This window comes from Protopterus annectens, chromosome 3.part0, assembly GCF_019279795.1.
Source record: "Protopterus annectens isolate FY-2018-M chromosome 3.part0, PAN1.0, whole genome shotgun sequence".
Lineage (NCBI taxonomy): Eukaryota > Metazoa > Chordata > Ceratodontiformes > Protopteridae > Protopterus > Protopterus annectens.
In genome coordinates, this window is record NC_056731.1 from 225062485 (window position 1) to 225081540 (window position 19056).

At 38.3% G+C, this 19056-nt stretch overlaps 1 protein-coding gene across 1 annotated transcript in view; it reads left to right on the forward strand.

The window, feature by feature from the left end:
- LOC122796810 (ATP-dependent translocase ABCB1-like) overlaps nt 1-19056 on the forward strand; it is a 1504949-nt gene that overhangs the window by 862221 nt on the left and 623672 nt on the right. The window contains exon 19 of the mRNA XM_044065546.1: nt 4015-4098. Within this exon, the coding sequence (XP_043921481.1) occupies nt 4015-4098 (84 nt within the window). The remainder of the gene's footprint in view (nt 1-4014; nt 4099-19056) is intronic.

A 19056-nucleotide genomic window follows, 5' to 3' on the forward strand; every position in this document is an offset into this window, starting at 1 on the left:
AATCATCTTCATTTGACTGCCTGGATGCTAGGGTCTTAATTTGTTTTAGCACCTGTTTACTGAGGTTATGCAGCAGGTACTAATATAGGCAAGGAAGCTTGCTATTAGAAAATCATATATTAGCAAATGGAAACTTGTTTTGTAGTTGGTGCCAATAACATAACCATCACCCATTCACGGCTAGAGTTGTTCTTTGGTTTTACAGTATTTATGTGAGTTACTATCCTATGGCCTTTCTTATTCCTCTGTCAAAGTTCATTTATCATTTATTTCAGCATGCCTGCCTGTGTAGCCTTCTCTTTCAACGAAGTCTCATGTCAAAATTTTGTTGAAAAGGGTTTTGTATAAGATGCCTCCAGGAAAACTGATGGTTCCTCCTTGGGATCTTAATTTTGTTTTACAGAAGCTAACACTTGCTCTGTTTGACCCACCTAATCTGTCTGACTTGAGGTTTCTCAACATAGGAAAAAGCTTTACTGATTGGTCTGACCTCTGCAAGAAGGGTATCTAAGTTGCAGGCTGTTATGGTGAGTCAGTCCTGTTTTTTTTTCCATAGGGACCAGTTTTTTTTAGATCTAATCCTTCTTTTGTGCATAAGTAGTATCCAAGTTTACTTTAAGCCAAATTATCCATCTCCCTGTTTTATTTCCTGAGCCTAAAAGTGAGGGAGAAAGGATAATGCTTACCTTGGATGTTCACAGACATCTCAGGTACTGTCATGACAAAACTAAATCTTTCAGATCTTCAAATAAATTGTTAATTTCTTGTAAAGGTAAGAAGAAGGGATAACCTGTGCCAAAACAGACTATTTCCAAATGATTGTCAAAGGATATTATGCTCACCATAACAAAATAATTCCAGGCAGGGACAAGGCCTACTCTGCCAGGTTCTCGGCTTCATTTATGTCATTCTGGAAAGGGCTGGATTCTAGACATATTCTTGAAGCTGCTACTTGTTCCTGTTTCCATACTTTTATAATGTACAATAATCTTGATTCCTTCTGTAGGTCTAATTGGGCTTTTAAGGACCATTCCCCAGAGCCTCCTGGATTCTTGTCCTTCTACCTCCCAAATGTAGTTAGCTAAGGTAATCTTTCCATATAGCTAAGGTTACTGCAGTGGTGGTCAGTGAGATAAACATAGTGCAGTTGTGTAAGTTGTACTTATCACAACAGTAGATGTTCTAATGATCAGTGCTGTAGTAGCTGCTCCCTCCCTCCTTCCATCCCCCTTGTTTTTTATGCATTTTTTATGCCAGGGTGTGGGCATTTATTTTCTTTTGCTCCTAGCATTGTTCTTTCAGGGCTCAGCCTCCCTATCTTTTATTTGGCAGGAAAGCTCTGAAGGGCTTCATGCCCAAACTTGTCTTTTAGGCAGCTCAGCTCGAGCTGCCTGATGGTTTGGATGTTTGGAAGGTGCCTTGAGCCTTTGAAAGCTGGCTGGCTGTTATATCCTTGGCAAGATATAACCCATATAGCTAGGGTTATTGCAGCAGTGATCATTTGAATATGTACAGTCATGGTAGGTTCAACTTACACAACTATACTTTCTCTTACTGAAAACATTGGTACATTCTAACCACTGTCTGAGATATAAGAACCCCCCTATAGGAAGAAACTGTAACTGAGCTCTCCTCTGAGTCTAAATCAGAAGTCTGAGAAGAAGCCCTGCATCCGTCCCTCCAACTTCCTATTCAGATTCGGAATCTTGAATCTCTTCAGGAAGAGAGGAATCCATATTTCTTTACCAGAAACTACTTTATAAGGAAGATCAATAGCCTGAATTAATCCCTGAGCCAGACCCAGTAAACTACTCCTTTCCAAAGAAATTTGATGAGGAGTAGATACTTGCTTGGTTCTCTGTTTCTTTATGACAGGAAAATCTGGCCAACTATATTTCTAATGACAGCAGCTACTTCCTCAGGGAAGGGCATAGCATTCTGACAAAACAGGGAAAACATTCCTGTTCCTTCTCCTAGGACCAACAAGAGTGTCTCTCCTTGGCCAACTGAGAGGTCCCCAACAGCTGCAGAGGACATGGCTTCTTAACCCCTGATCCATGGTCGCAATAAATGTTATATCAAATAGATCCAGGGCAAAATATGAGTGGTCTGATGAACAGCAAATGACCACAGCAAAGTCATCTACTGTACTATAGTACTGTATCTCAGAGGAAAGGAAATTCCTCAAGTTACAGCAATTAGATTAGTATACACTTCCCTGTAATTGCACTTAAATTTTCTCATATCTAAGGATCTCACTTATTATCTTCAATTTTATGAAGTTTCTGCAACAACTCATGTGTATGTATGTGCGTGTATGTGCGTGTGTGTGTGTGTGTGTGTGTGTGTGTGTGTGTGTGTATTTTATACACACACACAATATATATATATATGGATCTATCTGAGTTCATCGACATTTTAAAATACCGAAAACGAAATAACCGACACCAAAACAGCGAAACTCATATAACCGACGCCAGAAGATCGACAGTTCACAAACACGACATCGCATACACAACATACCAACAAACAAAACACATCCTATCCAACACTCACACACACAACACAAGCACACCAAAATCCTTACAAACAAACACTAACCCATACATACACAACTATCCACAACCCTGACCCAAACCCTACCCTAAGGTCCACACTATCGCACACTCACCTAATAACCCTAACTCACTTATCCCACCCCTACCCCTACAAAACACCAACATCGCACTTACCTTACCACTCACCTAACCCTAACCCTAACTCACTTATCCCACCCCTACCCCTACAAAACACCAACATCGCACACTTACCTTACTCGCACACTCACCTAACCCGCCTAACCCTAACTCACTTATCCCACCCTACCCCTACTAAACACCAGCATCGCACACTTACCTCATCTACGCAGACTTACATATCCTTTCCCCATCGCAGCTTCTCAGCCGGTGTCTTCTTCCGTCGGTCTTCTGCCTCGTCGATCTTCTGGCGTCGGTGACGTGACTTTCGACATTCTCGTGTCGGTTAATTCGTTTTCGATATTTTAACATGTCGATGAACTCAGATAGACCCATATATATATATATATATATATATATATATATATATATATATATATATATATTTTTTTTTTACTCACACACAACCACACATCTACCTGCACACACACACACACACACACACACACACATGTATGTATATTTATAAAAATATCCATATTTATAGCTAAATGCACAGTCGTGCATATTTAATGTGTGTGTGTTTATTTGGAGCCATATAGGTTTGAATCAGTACTTACTACATAAGTTTAAATGATGATTGTTACAGAAAAATACTGCATAAACAAATGGAAGCAAATTCTAATTTCAGGAAAATGAAAAAGTTTGCAATATCTTTGAATCTGATTGTTATTTTTTGGAAGAGAGATTTCACAGTTCTTAGGTGAAATATTCTGAGTTAATGTTCATATAACTACTGTTTATTTATTTACTGTTTGTTGAACAGTTAGTCCCACTAGGCCAAAATGTTGTTTTCATGGGTGCCCCAAGATGGTATTTACATTAACCAGGAAAAATTTGGTTAGGGCACCAGGGAAATTCCTTTTTGGATAAATGCTGTGGGATCCTTTACATCCATCTAAGCTGCCACCAACTCTTGCAGACAGAACCTCAGTTTAACATCTCATCCAAAAGATGGCACACTCAAGAGTACAGCACCCCCCTATGCTGCACTGCAATGTCAGTATCAGGTACCTGGTGTGGGAATAGAACCTATAACCTTCTGATCTACCAGCATCAACGTCAAATGTGCTACAGATTTGTGATATTAATTTGTATGTGGTTATGGATTTTCTGTTTATTCCTGCTACTAGAGTTTCTTAGTTAATGAATTCAAGGATATGTTCATTTGAAGAACTCCCTTTTTAAGTTATTGACTGTAAAAAAGATTGATGTTTCTTAGTAGTATAGAAACAACTACACTCTCAATTAATTTGTGCTATGGTTTATTATTCTTTAGGACATTGCATGGTTTGATGAAGAAAAGAACAATACTGGGGCTTTAACAGCAAGACTTGCCATGGAAGCATCTCAAGTTCAGACGGTATGTGGAAATTGTATATCCATCGTAAGGGTTTCATTCAATTCGAAATTTTAGAGAACGAGCAATTTAGTGTCACTGAGGAGTCCTAGGGCATGCCCTACTGGAAAAAAATTACAGAAATTATATATTTTGTATTTTTTTATTTTTTTAGCATTCCAAAGGTAACCATGGGCACTGTTCATAAGCACTGTGTGCCATGTGTGTCATGGTGTAGGTTTGGTACACTGTAGACTAGTCTATTAAAGCCCTTCATTATTCATAGAGGAAGATTCACAACAAGGAGGTACATAGTGCACAGTCTTACCCATTTGTATAGCCATAATATTCCATTTACAGAGTACATATGCAAATGACATCCTCTGTAATTGTACAGCATTTACAAACACACCATCAATGTACTATTGGTTGGGCCTGATGAGGTAACCTACTTGGCCACAGCCAGGTACAATCAAATGGTGATGTACTTATCAGCACATCTTTTATGAGGTAGGAAGAGCCCTACAGGCAAAGACAAAATCTCCTTTGTAAGGTAGGAAAAGCCCTACTGCGGTGGTGGTGCTACGGTAGCATTGTCGTCTCACAGTTAGACGTTGCCCGTTCAATTCTCAGTTAGAGCGTCTTCTGTGTGGCGACATGCGTGAATGGGCGTTCCTTCATTGAAGGTTGTGCGTTAGGCCCGGCAAGCCAGCACGGTAAAAATCTACTGCCAATCATTAGCAAACCGGAGTTCCGCTGTGGCGACCCCTAACCGGGAAAAGCCGAAAGACACAAACAAACAAACAAAGGTAGGAAAAGCCCTACAGGAAACAGAACTCCCTGTGGTGCAGGCAACCCTGCTACAACAAACCAACCATATCCAGGCCCCACAAAGTGATGCTGCCAAGTTCCTATCAATGGGAACTCACACAGCACTAGAACCCATTATTACCATATTATAGTAATCACCCCAGGTCTACTGTTTTACTTGTTGACTGACCTATCTTTGTGAATTACATTTAGACATAATGGTGGAGGACTGCAGAGAAGAGGTAGTTATTAAAGTATGTGTCCAAACATACCATACTACTTACATGTTTCCTGCTGTACTGTGTTGTGCTTCAGTTCCAGAAGTATAACACAGCAGTCTGAAATATGTCTAGTAAGAGAGGGTATAGTACGCATTGTCTCATATTCATGAAGATAGACATTTCTTTTAATGCTGATGTTCAGTACTGTCATTCAGGTCTGTGAATCTCAGAACTGAATGTCAGCATATGAAATTTGTTGTTCAGAATGTTTGTACAGCTCTACTCATTATGTTTTTGAGTACCAGGACCCATATGCTTTTGTAATTAATTTAATTACTTAATCCTAGCAGCTATGCACTGTCATTATTAATGGTGTATAGTTACAAGAAATTGGATTTTGAAGCATATTAAAAATAATAAGTTATCTTTTAACACAGACCTGTATTATTGGAAGAAAGGAACAATTGTGGGTATGAGTGGGACTCTCCTGTGTCTGTAAATGTTAACATTGGAAGAAAAATATTTTTTGGTCTGGATAACCCATTTTATCATAGAATAATATAATAATGTACAAACGTTTTACAAATTATGTATTGATTTTGTGGTAAGGAGATTTATCCAAGCTAAATAATGTTATGATATATGTGAATTGTATTAATCTGTGTATTTATTTTAAGGTAATTTTTTTTATAACTTGAGTATTAATTTTCAGCCTTATGTTCTTGTAGTGCTGGTGGGGATGTGCTGCCAAGCTCTATACTAAGCCTAGTGACACAAAACACAATGTGATGTACGTTAACTATCACCAGCCTTACATAGGACTAGGGTCACTGTAAACATTTAATAAGAAATCTGCTCAAAGGGTAGTGCAGGCATATTAATTTGTTAACCAAAAACCAGGAGAGAGATTTTCATAGAAGCAGACAATACTGTAGGTGACAGGTTAGTAAAGAAGGAGCTATAGCAGTGTTGTATCTTATAGATATTAGTGATGAAGAGGTAGAAGCTGAAGAACTATGGGCACAGCCCAGTGTATTAGATTACTCACCATTAATGGAGCAGGCAGATTGTGTAACTGCTGGAAAAGCTTTCAAGTATCATTCATTGTAGATCATTATGTTGTCTGGGCCTTTTGTAGGGAATTCCCACGTATCACCTACAAGAAAGCCATATTGATAGGCTTATATTTTAGTAGTCAAAGGGCCCATCATTGATTGAGGACTAGTCACCTTAGGAGCGCATGACACAGTAATAAGTGCTTGGTGTATATGTATATAAATAGTTTGAACCCTTCTGTATACCCTGTTATTAGCAAACATTACACTTTTGAGTATTTTTTGTACTTGCTGTCCATCTTGTGTTGTCTTCTTAGCCACGTAAATACGTGATGTTTTTATATGGGCAATTCCAAATGAGTAAATGGATGTAGAATTAAGGGACATATTAGGGACATCAATAAAAGTAATAGGGTGAATTCATTGGCTAAATATTTACAAGCAAGTGGCAGCTGGGGTTATGGGAGGCTTCTGAATTTGATTTTGTGTGGAATATATCTTTTATATTAAGGGTGGAGACAGAAAAGCAGTTTTACTGAAAAGGGTAACAGCATGTCAGAGCAAGCTACAGGATGATAATACTGGTATTATTATTATAGTTAACATTTTTCCAGTGCTGAAGTTTAGGAAATAAACTGTGATTGGATACTTACTACCAGACTGGAATTTAAAAGTGTGTGTTAATTCATGTTTTAGCAGACTGAAGCAAACACTGCTCATAATTAGCATTTATGCATTATTTATTTATTAAAGTATTTTTCATGTTATGTTATAGCAGCTGCTTTATTTTATTATTTTTTTAGGCACTGGCCTGGGAGTCTAATTTTTAGTAATTTATTATAGTGCTGATTGTCTGTAAAGTTTAAATATATAAATGAGTATCTGGCCTTTCCCGAAGTAGCTCCTTGACTCTACATCCCTCCTAATTGCACTGCAGAATCAGATTACTAGAAGGCAGTTTGTTAACTCAAGAGTGGACACTGCTAGCTGCCTTATGATTTAGTACAGTTAAAGTATTTTGCATTCGGATTCTTTTGGTGCTCTTTTTCTAAATTGCTAGATTTGGTAGAGCGAAGGTATTGGAGCATGGTAACTTCTCACTGAGGTGTACTGCCATTATTCTGAATAACAGACAGGGTTCTAACACTGTAAGTATCAAGATTTAAATGTGAATATTTCATCCCATATTAGGAGTCTGAACATATTTTCCTACTGAGGAAAATTTTCTGAAAAATGAGAAGTAAAATGCTATTTTTTTGCCAGTACTGACTTTAAAGTACTGTATTCATTCCAAGTAGGATGTAAAAGTTAAGTCTTAAACTGGTCACATACTTACTGAAAAACTACAGGAATTAGTTTGCTTAAGAAAGATTTTTTATTAATAGTTATGGAAATTTTGTATGCAGCTTAAGGGTACCCATTATACCTTTCAACTTTATAACTCAAGAAATCTGGAAAAAGTCTAAATAATGGGGAACAAAGGCCCAAAAATAGGGGCAGATTTTAAATATTGCACTTATAGGCTTAGAATGCTGTTAGAATAACATGATTTGTGTCTGCATACATTTTCTGAAGGACATGAAGTCTGAACCTCAAATAGATGTCATTATTTGGTCATTATTTAGTGACCTCAGTCTCCATGATTTTCCAGAAAACCACATATTTTTATGATGAACAGACCAAATATTTGAGGCAAAAATCGTGCATTCTGCAAAACTCTGTACAGTTGAGATGTATTGTTTGAGTTGCACAGTGAGTGTTGTTTCGAGAAGCACTGGCAGGCAGTGAAACCTGAGAAGGATTTATCTTTCCCCTCAAGCAGACATTCTCTGTGAAACTTTTTTTTAGGTTTTGACAGTTTTCATGTATCTGACAACTGTTTTCTATCAAGATTACTTGAAATAAAATTAGGCGTTGCAGTCTTACCTTTTTCAGGTAGCTTATCTTCAAAATATTTGCATCTATACTTAAGCAAGGATCAGAAACAGATTATTTAAATTGCTGAACAAAACTGTTTACTGCCTAGATAATAAATTACCACAGCAGCTTCAAACCTATTGAACATTTATTTCTCCAGACTCTGTAACACACAAAGTTGTAGATGACAACTGCTGACTAGCAGACCCCCTGTGTATGAGAACTTTCATCAATCACCATTCATCTAGGATTTTTCAGATGTGCCCCTTTGTTAATCTGTTTAATTTGTGAACGGGTTTACAGCTGAATGCTACTAGCATGCTTCTAAACTGCTCTGACTTAAATGAAGAACTTCAGTTTTGACTCCCAGTGCAACACCTATTCCTGTGCTCCATCTTTATAGGTAGGTAGGTAGGTAGGTACTAGGCTATCTGCCACTGAATACTTTACTGAGAAGCACACTGGTTTTCAGGCTGTTACTGGTTCACTGGAGCATGTCATTGGTCTAGCAGTTCAGTCTGTGGCACCACTGACATTCACACCACTATGCCAATGATGAAGAAGTGCAACAGTAATCAGAATTATGTGGAAAGGGGCGGACTGGTTTGATGTCCTGTGCACTTTCTGAATCAGCCAAGACACAGGAATGTACAGTGGGGCCCAATATAACAAATAATGCAACAACTATTATTTTCTGTTGTCATCTGTGTGGCACATAGGGATAGGGGGATGGAGCTGTGATTGTAAAACAGATGGCTTGGAATCAGTTAACCATCCCAGTGCTGGAGAAGGTGAATGAGAATGTGAAAAGTGTGACTGATGTGAGGCCTTTCGCTTCTGTCAGGGTGGCAGGGAAGAGGGTGCATGCCTGGGGACTGTGATCCATTCAGGACCTGTTGTGCAGACTATAGAATTAATTAATGTTTGCTTCAAGGGACTGGGGTATGTGCAAAAACCCTAATCAATGTCCACTATACAATCAACCCAAGAAGTATTACTAGATATTACCAGGAAATTGTTAGGACCTTGTTAGATATTCCCTGATCCCACCACAGATGACCAACACCATTCCCATTGCTTCACTGTCACCGTAAAGGCATGAGTAGGCTGTTGGCTTTTAGCCTGAGGGTATGAATGGGTCAGTGGGGAGTATCCATGGCGGATGCTGTTTTGCCAAGTGTACACAGTTATACTGTAATGAAAACGTATCTGCCATTTTACCATATTTACTTCCTACCAAATTAATGCCTTGCAAATACAATAAAATAATAAAAGTATAAATGAACAGTTTTTGCTGCCAGGATCTATAGTGTGATTTTTGGTATATTATTAATAATGTATCAGCACATCAAAAACAGCAGTGTAAATACATACACTGAATAGATACCAGAAAGCAGCAGGGATCAGCTAGAGGGTCAGCAGTTAGTTGAGAAGGTGTATCTGTAGTTAAAATAAATTTTAATGAGATATTTGTGTCATATAGCCCCATTTGTCTGCCATTTCTGAAAAGCTTTCCCATATATCTAGCAATAGTTGCTGAGAAGCATTTCTAAATACCTCTGTCTTGAATTACTATTTTGAAAATTACAGTTCCTTACTAAAGACTTGAGCCTGGTGGATGCTTTGTATAACTGCCTGATGTTTTATTTGGTTCTACATGCCTTTTTAAACTTACACACTTTAGGTGGTATGTTAGTTTATGGCCGGAAGTGCTTTGTGAACATCTACTGTTCTGCTGCATGAATGCCCTCAGTTTCTGACAGTGGTTGGTATATAATATGTCCAGTGTTATTAAATACTATGTCACATTTTTTTTAATATAGATACTGATGTGTCCCAAAGTGCTATTAAACATGAGGATATCATTTTTGAATGTAAATAAGTTGGTGTCCCACTGTGTATCCCAGGCAGAAGCTGGACTTGGAATTTGTTGTAACATTCTTTGTTTTTGCATGCTGTTAATCAGTCTCAAATAATACTTTTCTTAACAGTCAGTTGTACTTTTTACTACTTCTGGCTCCATTTAATAACTTTGGCAACTTTTTTTCAAGAAGCTTTAGCACTTATCTGTTTGATTTTGATTGTTGATTGGTCAAGTTATTCTGTCAGGAACCTTTCTTATGTAGCTTTTGCAGTAATAGAGCTATGGCAACAACTAGTGAGTCAGAGACATGCATGAAATGCATGGAGCAAAAGCTCATTAGCGACTCATTTTCCTGTCTTTGAATCAAACACCTAGTGCAGCTGAGACTGCATTAGTATTCCCTTTGCCATGTCTGAATCACTGTTGCACAGGAACCAGATTTCACAGACACACACACACAGATACACACTCATACACATATGCACATTCTGACACAGATACAGTCATACACATACAGTCCCAATCAATCCCCTATACACACACACACCCTTACAGTACCTACCTGCTGTGGCACTAACTGCCCTGCTGCTGCCAGACGTAGCAATAGGTGATCATGGCACATTCATTCCCACTGCAGTGCTGTGAATGAGCATGGTAGAATTTATCTTTAGATTGTTCTTTCCTGCCATTGTAATCTCAAAGTAAGGTTCTGGGGCAAAGCACCTGACTAATTTCAGCTGCTCCCCCCCCCAGCTGCTGTATTTGCTTGCACTTTTATGAGGTAGTCCACAGCAATTCTATTTGCATTGGCTGCATTCTGCTATAACAGTACAGTGGACTTTGAATTACTCCTTCATTGTGCACTGAGCAATCTTGCCAGAAATAGGGTTGCCATTGTGCTGTGTGCTTTTGAATACTCCTTCCCTTATAGATGTTTGTTACACTGCAGTGATACCTCATTATAAGGAAATGTTCTGAGCATTGCATAGGTACACAAATGGTTGGAACACATCAAATATATAGGTTACCTTATATAATAAAATATTGTATCTGTCAGTTAAACAGAGCTTTTAATCTGATGTTTAATCTTATAAAGAATGACCATTTGCATATAGAACAGTGAGCTATTTATTGTACAGCGTATTATAATTAGGTCACTAATCATAACCAACTTGTCAATGTGTTTATGAAGCTGATTCAAGGAAATTCACTTCAAGAGTGAAGCTTGAGTGGTGAATTTATTGCATCCATTATGGGAGCACATTAGCAAATAGTTGTTACTGAAGACCAGATCATATCTCTTTTGTAATTAAAGTTACTGCTCTGATGTATTACAAGTTATAAAAAGGTATAGAAGTGTAAGGTGTCTGGCAGCTTTAAATCCGTCAGATAATTTATGCTGCTATAAAAAAACAGCCAGAACTAAGGTGAACATTTACAGCTGACAGCTTTAAAATTTATTACACAATTTATTTGGCCATACTTTTGTTATTTGAGTGGCAGTGTGATATGTGTGAAAGTTTGCCATGCTGTCAAAAGTTTTGTTTTCACTGTTTTTTGATAGCTGGTGTGTATGTGTGTGTGTGTGTGTGTGTGTGTGTGTGTGTGTGTGTGTGTGTGTGTGTGTGTGTGTGTGTGCGCAGCAGTACAAGCCTGGATAATAACATGGTTCTGATGTATGAACTTCACTAAAACATGATTTTTACAACTAGACTAATATGTCAGACCTAAGTATAACAAGGCTGTCTTGTTCCGAATTTCAAACAGTAATCACCAAGATCTGTATATTACATTTATTTAATATTTGTCCACTGAAAAAAACTTTTCAACTTTAAAGTATAAAGTGAAATGAAAGCTAGTTTGAATACCTATTTTATTAAAATATTTCTTGATTAATATTCTCATCAGAACTTTTCAAGTCTTTGCCATTATTTCCATGCATTTTTCAAACATTTTCTGTCAGCATTATTGAAACATAGTGTGCCTCTACAGTCTTACCTAGCTGACACTTTGTAATACAAGTTCAACAAATGGCTTATCTTTAGAATTAGTGTACCCATACTTAAATGGATCTGAGACAGGTTCTTCTAATCACTGAATAAAATGGTTGCTGCATATGCAGAAATGTTCATAGTGGCTTTAACCTTAGTGTACATGTATTTCACCACACTCTGTTAAGAGTCCCGATGGCAGCCATTGATAACTCATTTGCTCCGGAGCAGCTCAGAAAATGCTGCCTGCTTACTTCCACAATAAGAACAACAGTGCAGCCTGAGTTCATTTTCAGATAATGCTTATGTAATACCATACAGAAAACAAATTTTCATAACTCTAACCATAAGAGCTAGACTAAAAATATAAATGCAAAAGTTGTTCAGCAGACATTGACCTTTCCAACAGTGTAAATGCTGATAGCGCATATCCAAGTCATTATTAAATATTTGCCAAGTAATGTTGATATTATGCATATTTTTTACCTTTTTGGTAAAAAAAAAATCACAATATCTTGGTGAAAGGACCGTGTAGGCCCACATGGTTTGTAATTAATTTGTTTGTATGAATGTCAGCTTTAAAATGATACTTTAGCCATTACTGTGTGGTGCTCTTTTACTGAGATATTCACAGAAATTTGATTAATATTATATTTTTAATAATCTGACACAAAGTATAATATCTCATCACCTATAACAGACAGAGACTAATATCAGTGTACAAGTTGTGTGGATTAGTGTCACCTTCAAAATGATCCGCCATGCTGCATCCCTTGCAGAAATATGGGCGTAATAATGAGAAATATCCTAATTTCCATAATGCAACAAATAAGCCAAGTATTTGATTTCTGTCCTTGTCATAGATTAGCATTAATTTATTTGCAGAAATTGATGTTTGTTTTTTCTGCTGTGAATATTACACTTCACCCTTGACCTTGCCTTACTTCCTTGCACACATATTCACAGAAATATGCCAATATTAATTTTCAAAATCCTGCAAGCAAACAAACTGTGATATCTGTCTATATATGATACTCACAATTCATATTATTACATCAGGTTGTACATTTTGATAGTGGCTTCAAAAGGATACCTCACTTATCATGTTGCTATCTGTCCTAGCAAAGTTAATTACCAAAATATAAGTATCATAATTTTTATAGCCTAAGTCATAAACAAACTGTGATATCAGTACATGAGGAGAGGATACAGATATAGTTTTGTTACCATCTTGTAAGTACTAATACTGTCTTTAAAATTAGGCTTTACTCGGCATGTTAACATGTTCCCTAGCACATTTATTCATCAAAATATGGAAAATATAACACATTTCATAATCTAAGTCATAAACTGTGATATCTGTACATGTGTATAACAACACACAAATCACTAAAAACGCTAATATTTAATAAGAAGCTTTCGGGTTATCCACCCTTCATCAGCATATAAAAACAATAAACTTTTTCAAGTTTTAAATATAGGTTCAATTAGAATCACATGATACAATCAGCCTACCAAATCCTGTTCATTTAATAACAATTAAAACAATTAGAACTTAATAATGACTAGTTTCTACTTGCATTATATATAAACATGTATATAAAAATAGCATAAGATGTCAAGGTATAATAAAATGCAAAACTATAACACAAAAATAAACCCATACATAAAAACGTAGAAAGATCATAAAATTTCCATCAAATATTATCTCTCTGTCTTTTTACCAGTATCGGCTTTAAACTAACAGTACTATTTAAGCCTGGTGGTGAGTCTACTAGCAACCTGACAATCCATTCATATTCTCTCAGTTCAAGTTCATTATTTATATCACCCCCTCTTGGATTCATACTTACTACATTTATACCCCTGAATCTAAATGTATGTGTGCTGAAGTCCATAATATGTTTAAAAAGACCATTGTTTATTACTTTCCTTTTTATTTCTGACTTATGTTCAATTATACGGTCTTTTAATTTTCTTATAGTTTTTCCTATATAAAATGCCGTGCACATTGTGCATGTTGCTAGATATACTAGCTTTGTCGTGTTATAATTTACTAAACAATTAAAGGTAAACCTTTATTTTGTTACTGGATGCTGAAAGTCTTCACCTTTATCAAAAATATCCATGCAACAGGTGCAATTAAAGCATTTATATGTTCCTTTTTTTACCATGAGCTACTATGTCCTTATTTTTAAAATCTTTATAGCACAGCATTTGTTTTAAGGTCTCCTCATTCCTAAAAGCAAATTTTGGTTTTGGACCTATCAAGTCCTTTAGTTCTGGCATTGCTAATAAGATTATCCAGTTTTTTTCTATAATATCACAAAGTTCTTTTGTGTTACCATTAAATGCAGTCACATATCTTACTATATTCCTATCAATATTTTCATGCGTACCTTGTACTAGTAACATTGAATCCTTACCAAAAATAGGCTTATATTTATCTTTCCTGCCTGAAAGAACCTCATTATCTATAGTATTTATACTGTGTATTGGGTAACCATTCCTAATAAATTCATCCTTCATTAAGTTTGCTTTATCCATAAAGTTATTTTCCTCAGTATTTAATTTGCTAACTCTTATTAACTGTGATTTAAGAATACCTTTAAAGGTATGGGGAGCATGCATGTTGTTTCTTTTTAAGTACCTATTCGCATGCACCTCTTTCCTATAGACCATGGTTTCTAATTTATCTTGTTTTTTATATATGTTCACATCTAAAAATACAATATTTTCAGGTGATGAAACCATTTTAAACTTCAAAAAACTTGTGGTTGTATTTAGATATGTAACATAATTTTTCAACTCTATGTCAGTACCATTCCAGATAAAAAAATATCTGTACATGTGTACAGCATACAGATAGAGTTCCTTTCCCATCTTGTAAGTACTAATACTGTATTCAAAAAGTAGGTCTTACCTAGCATGTTGACATGTTTCCTACCACAGTTATTCACCAAAGTATGAAAAAATATAATAAGTTTCATAACCTAAGTCATAAACAGTCACATCTGTTTTCATAACCTAAGTGATAAACAAACTGTCACATCTGTGCAAGCGTACATCAAACAGAGCTCTTTTAAGAGCTTAGAATGAGGTTGTACTAGCATGTTGACAAGTTCCCTAGCAAACTTACTCAACAAAATTTGAAAATTATCATCATTTTCATAATCTGAGTCATAGCATGTAATATCTGTACATATGAGTATAGCATACAATTACAGTTCATTTACTGTGTTATAAGAAGTGAAACCATTGAGGTTTTCATAAAATTTAATAGAATTTTCCATACCATAGTGGTCCGACTTGGTTATGGTTATTTTCCATCCTTTGTCACTAGGTGCATGTTGCCAGTATATCCTGCATTACTGCCACCATACCATAATGGGAAAAAGAAAATAAAGAAATTGAGGGGGGGGGACTTTTGCGTGACTCCACATAAACAGAACTCAAAATTGGGCATGTGGGTTCATCAGTGTGATAACGACTTTCAGTAATGTGAATAACAGTGGCAGCTGCATGAGGGTTTTATTTGACAAGTGATAATGACTCAGTGTTATACTGTAACTGCGTATATTGTAAATTAATATTGTGATAATGACTTACATTTCATTACTGAAAGGTTCTCCATGTTCAGACAAAGGTGATAATTGCTGCTCCTGAGCAGACATTCATTACATTCCTGGTGCAGGTGTAATGTAAGACTGAGTTATTACCATCTCTCAGTAAAAGTAGGATATATATATATATATATATATATATATATATATATATATATATATATATATATATATATATATATATATATAGATATAGATTTAGATATATATATATTATTGTATATTATTGAGCACTTCCCCTCACCTAAATTCTACAGATGACTGACAAAGCCAGAAATATTTTCCAAAATATATGGTTGATCCATGTCAGAATTAATGTACAAATAATAACATTTATCTCCCTGAGCCATCACACTGGTTAGAATCAGGCACACAAATAGCAAAGTCAGAAATATCTAAACTGTGTGGTTGATCCATGTAAGAATGAGTGCAAAAGTAATAACATTTATCTCACTGAACCATCCCTTTTATTAGAATCAAACACATAAGTGACAGAGGAAGAAATATTGTCCAAAATATCTGGTTGATCAATGCTGCAGTTAGTGTAAAATCAGATGTTATGTAGTCCAATCTCGCCTACATTCTTACCCGTGGGTTCGGAGCCAAACCTCGGCTCTGACTCGGCCAAACTCTAGCTCGAAGTCTTCAATTGGCTTGTGGCTAAGAGGTATCCCATGCTGCAACGCACCTATCCCAAGATCTCGTTTGCCACTCATACAGCTCAGACGTGGTCTCGCTCTTGGCCATGGCTAAGTACAATTTTTCTACTTATATTTCAACTTAGTAGCTCCAAAAGCTATTTTCATAGCTAGTGTGTGTGTTTTGCTTCTGACCGGTTCAGTTGAACCTTTCGTGGTATCCTGTTTCCTTTGTTGTTTACGGGCTAGGCCCATTTCAGTTAGAGGACCTAGTCCTCCCCTGTTTTGTTTTATTTTTTTCTCTTTCTGTGTAGCAGACCTGTTAGCGGGTTCTTTGTTGTGTGACTGTTTTTTGTTCCCTTATTTGCTTGGCAAGACCCGTTTAACTTAGAGGACCTAGTCCTCCCTGTGGTTATCCCACGGTCTCTAGGCCATTTAAGTTAGAGGCTCTAGTTTCCCACACTCTGTTTGGTTACTGTGGTGAAGGTGTCCCTACTGTTTTCCCCTGTGTGTGTGTGTGTGTGTGTGTGTGTGTGTGTGTGTGTGTGTGTGTGTGTGTGTGTGTGTGTGTTCTTGTCTTTAACATGTCTAAGGATTCTAAAGAGCACAGGCCTTCAGGCTTTAAAAAGTGTGTCAAGTGGATGGGCACTCTGTGTGAATGTATTGCTTGGGGGCTATTCATCTACAGGAATCCTGCTTGTTCTGTCATGCTTTCAGCCCCCGCGTGCTGCAAGAGAGGAAAAACAAGCTAATATTAAGGGGATTGCTGAAACCTTCCTTTGAAGAAGATTTGGAGAGGTCTTCCAGTTCCAGGTCCACTCCTTCCAAACCAGACAAAAAGACAGACGAAAAATCCTCTAAGAAATGCTCTCCGGCTCCGTCAGTCTCCTTTCGCCGCTGGAGAAAATCATTAGAACTACAGTTGCTTGTTCGGCTCCACTGGCTTCGGGGCCGACAGAAGACAGTGCATCGATGATGTCGACATCGGCTCCCGGTTTATTGGAGCCGGTGACAGATTTGTCAGTTCGGAGCCGGGCTCCAGTTTTTCGACCGGTTTCTCTGACTCATAGGTCTCCCTCTATAGGGAGATCCAGATCCCTGACCATGTCCTCTAGGTCCTCTAGGACCCTTTCCGATGACGATGTTGATAGAGTGGTGAGGAAAATGCTCCAGTCATCGGTGCTGGTTAAATTGCTTTCGGCTCTGGCCCAGTCAGCTCCGGAGCCCGTCCTCCCTTCATCTTTGGCTGTTCCTCCTCCGGACCTTTCTTTGTAGCCAGAGCTGTCGGTTCTGTCAGATGCCTCAAGGTCGGTTCCAGTAGCCCCTTCTGGCATCTCGGCTCCGATCTCCACACCGACTCCGTCAGCGCCGTCCACGGGGTCCAGGATTCACAGTTCACTGGTTGGAGACAATAGGAAGGTATCGGGTCGATCTTCTTCAGCTCTGAGCCTTCCTCTCAGTGCTTTGACTCGGTGAGCATGGACCTGACATCGGCTTCTGACCTTATTTCCTCAGCACCGAGGGTGTCTTCTGTGGTTAGTTGACCTTCAGAGCTGGGGGGATCAGCTTTCGAGGTCATGAGGAGTGTGCTGGCCAGGTCGTCAGCTGCATCTTACGGCACAAACACTCTTCCCCCTCTAGCATTTATATCAGTATCAGATCACCCACTATCTAGGGACAGTGGAGACTTAAGGCCTCAGGATACCTCCATAAGTGGTCCCCAGCTTTCTGAGGCCTCCCCGGATTTTTTACCTGAGGAGCTACCCAGAAAGAGTGCGCAAGAGGAAGCACATTGACTCCCAAGATGAGTCTCTCACATCTGACACTGACCTTGAGGAGTCAGAGGGGTCCCCCAAGTCATCTTCTGACATATCTTTTTCAGATATCTTGGAAATACTGAGACAGAGAGGTGACTGGCCATCTAAAGCCCCTTCTAAGGAGGAGTCGGTGTTCCTGAAGGCCTTTGGGTCCCAACCCTCTGCCTCTTGGGTTTCTCCCCCATTCGACGAGCTCCTGGACCTCATTTGTCAAAAGGTGTGGGAAACTCCAGACACTGTGGAACCGGTCCCTAGGAGACCCAACAAGTTTTTGTCTGCTCCCCCTGATAAAGAATTTCTTAGAAAAGGCGTTCCAGTAGATGCTATGGTGGCGGCAGCAGTCACCATGAAGGAACTTGCAGAAACTTCATCTACCATCCATCCCCCTAACAAGGAGTCCCGGGCTATGGACAGATATTGGAAGCATGTGTTCTCTTCAGCGGCCTTTACACTGCGGTCGCTGAACTATTTGTCACATTTTACATGGCTCCAGAGAGATCTCCTAAAGGAGTTAGGAGATTATCTACAGGGAACGTTTCTCATGCTGTGGCTCAGAAAGTCAATGCTCAGATGTCTACCCTAAATTCTATTACCAACTCCTCCATGAGGCTGATATCTTACGCAGCTGATGGAGCGAGCAGGGCTGCGGGTTCCGGAGTCTCTCTTAGGAGACACTCCTGGATGCGCCTGTGCAACTTCGTGGAGGCTTTCAAGTCTACCTTTACCAACGCGCCCTTTGACGGGTCATGCTTATTTGGAACCAAGGTGAAGGACACTCTCACTAGGTGTGAGCAGGAAGGAAAAACCCTGTCTGCTGTGGGAGTCTGTTTTTCCATGCCTTCTAGACCTTATCCCAAGGGCCAGAAAGGTGGGAAAATGTGGTTCAGAAAATCGCAGAGGTTTTTTTCACGATGCACAGAGTGATTCCCCCTCCAGAGGAAATTCATATGGAAGCCGCCTTAGAGGCAGAGGTTGCCCACGTAACCAGGGGACCACGATTCCTTTCGTGGTTCTCCCTACAAGCGCTCCTGAGAGGAGGCCCGACT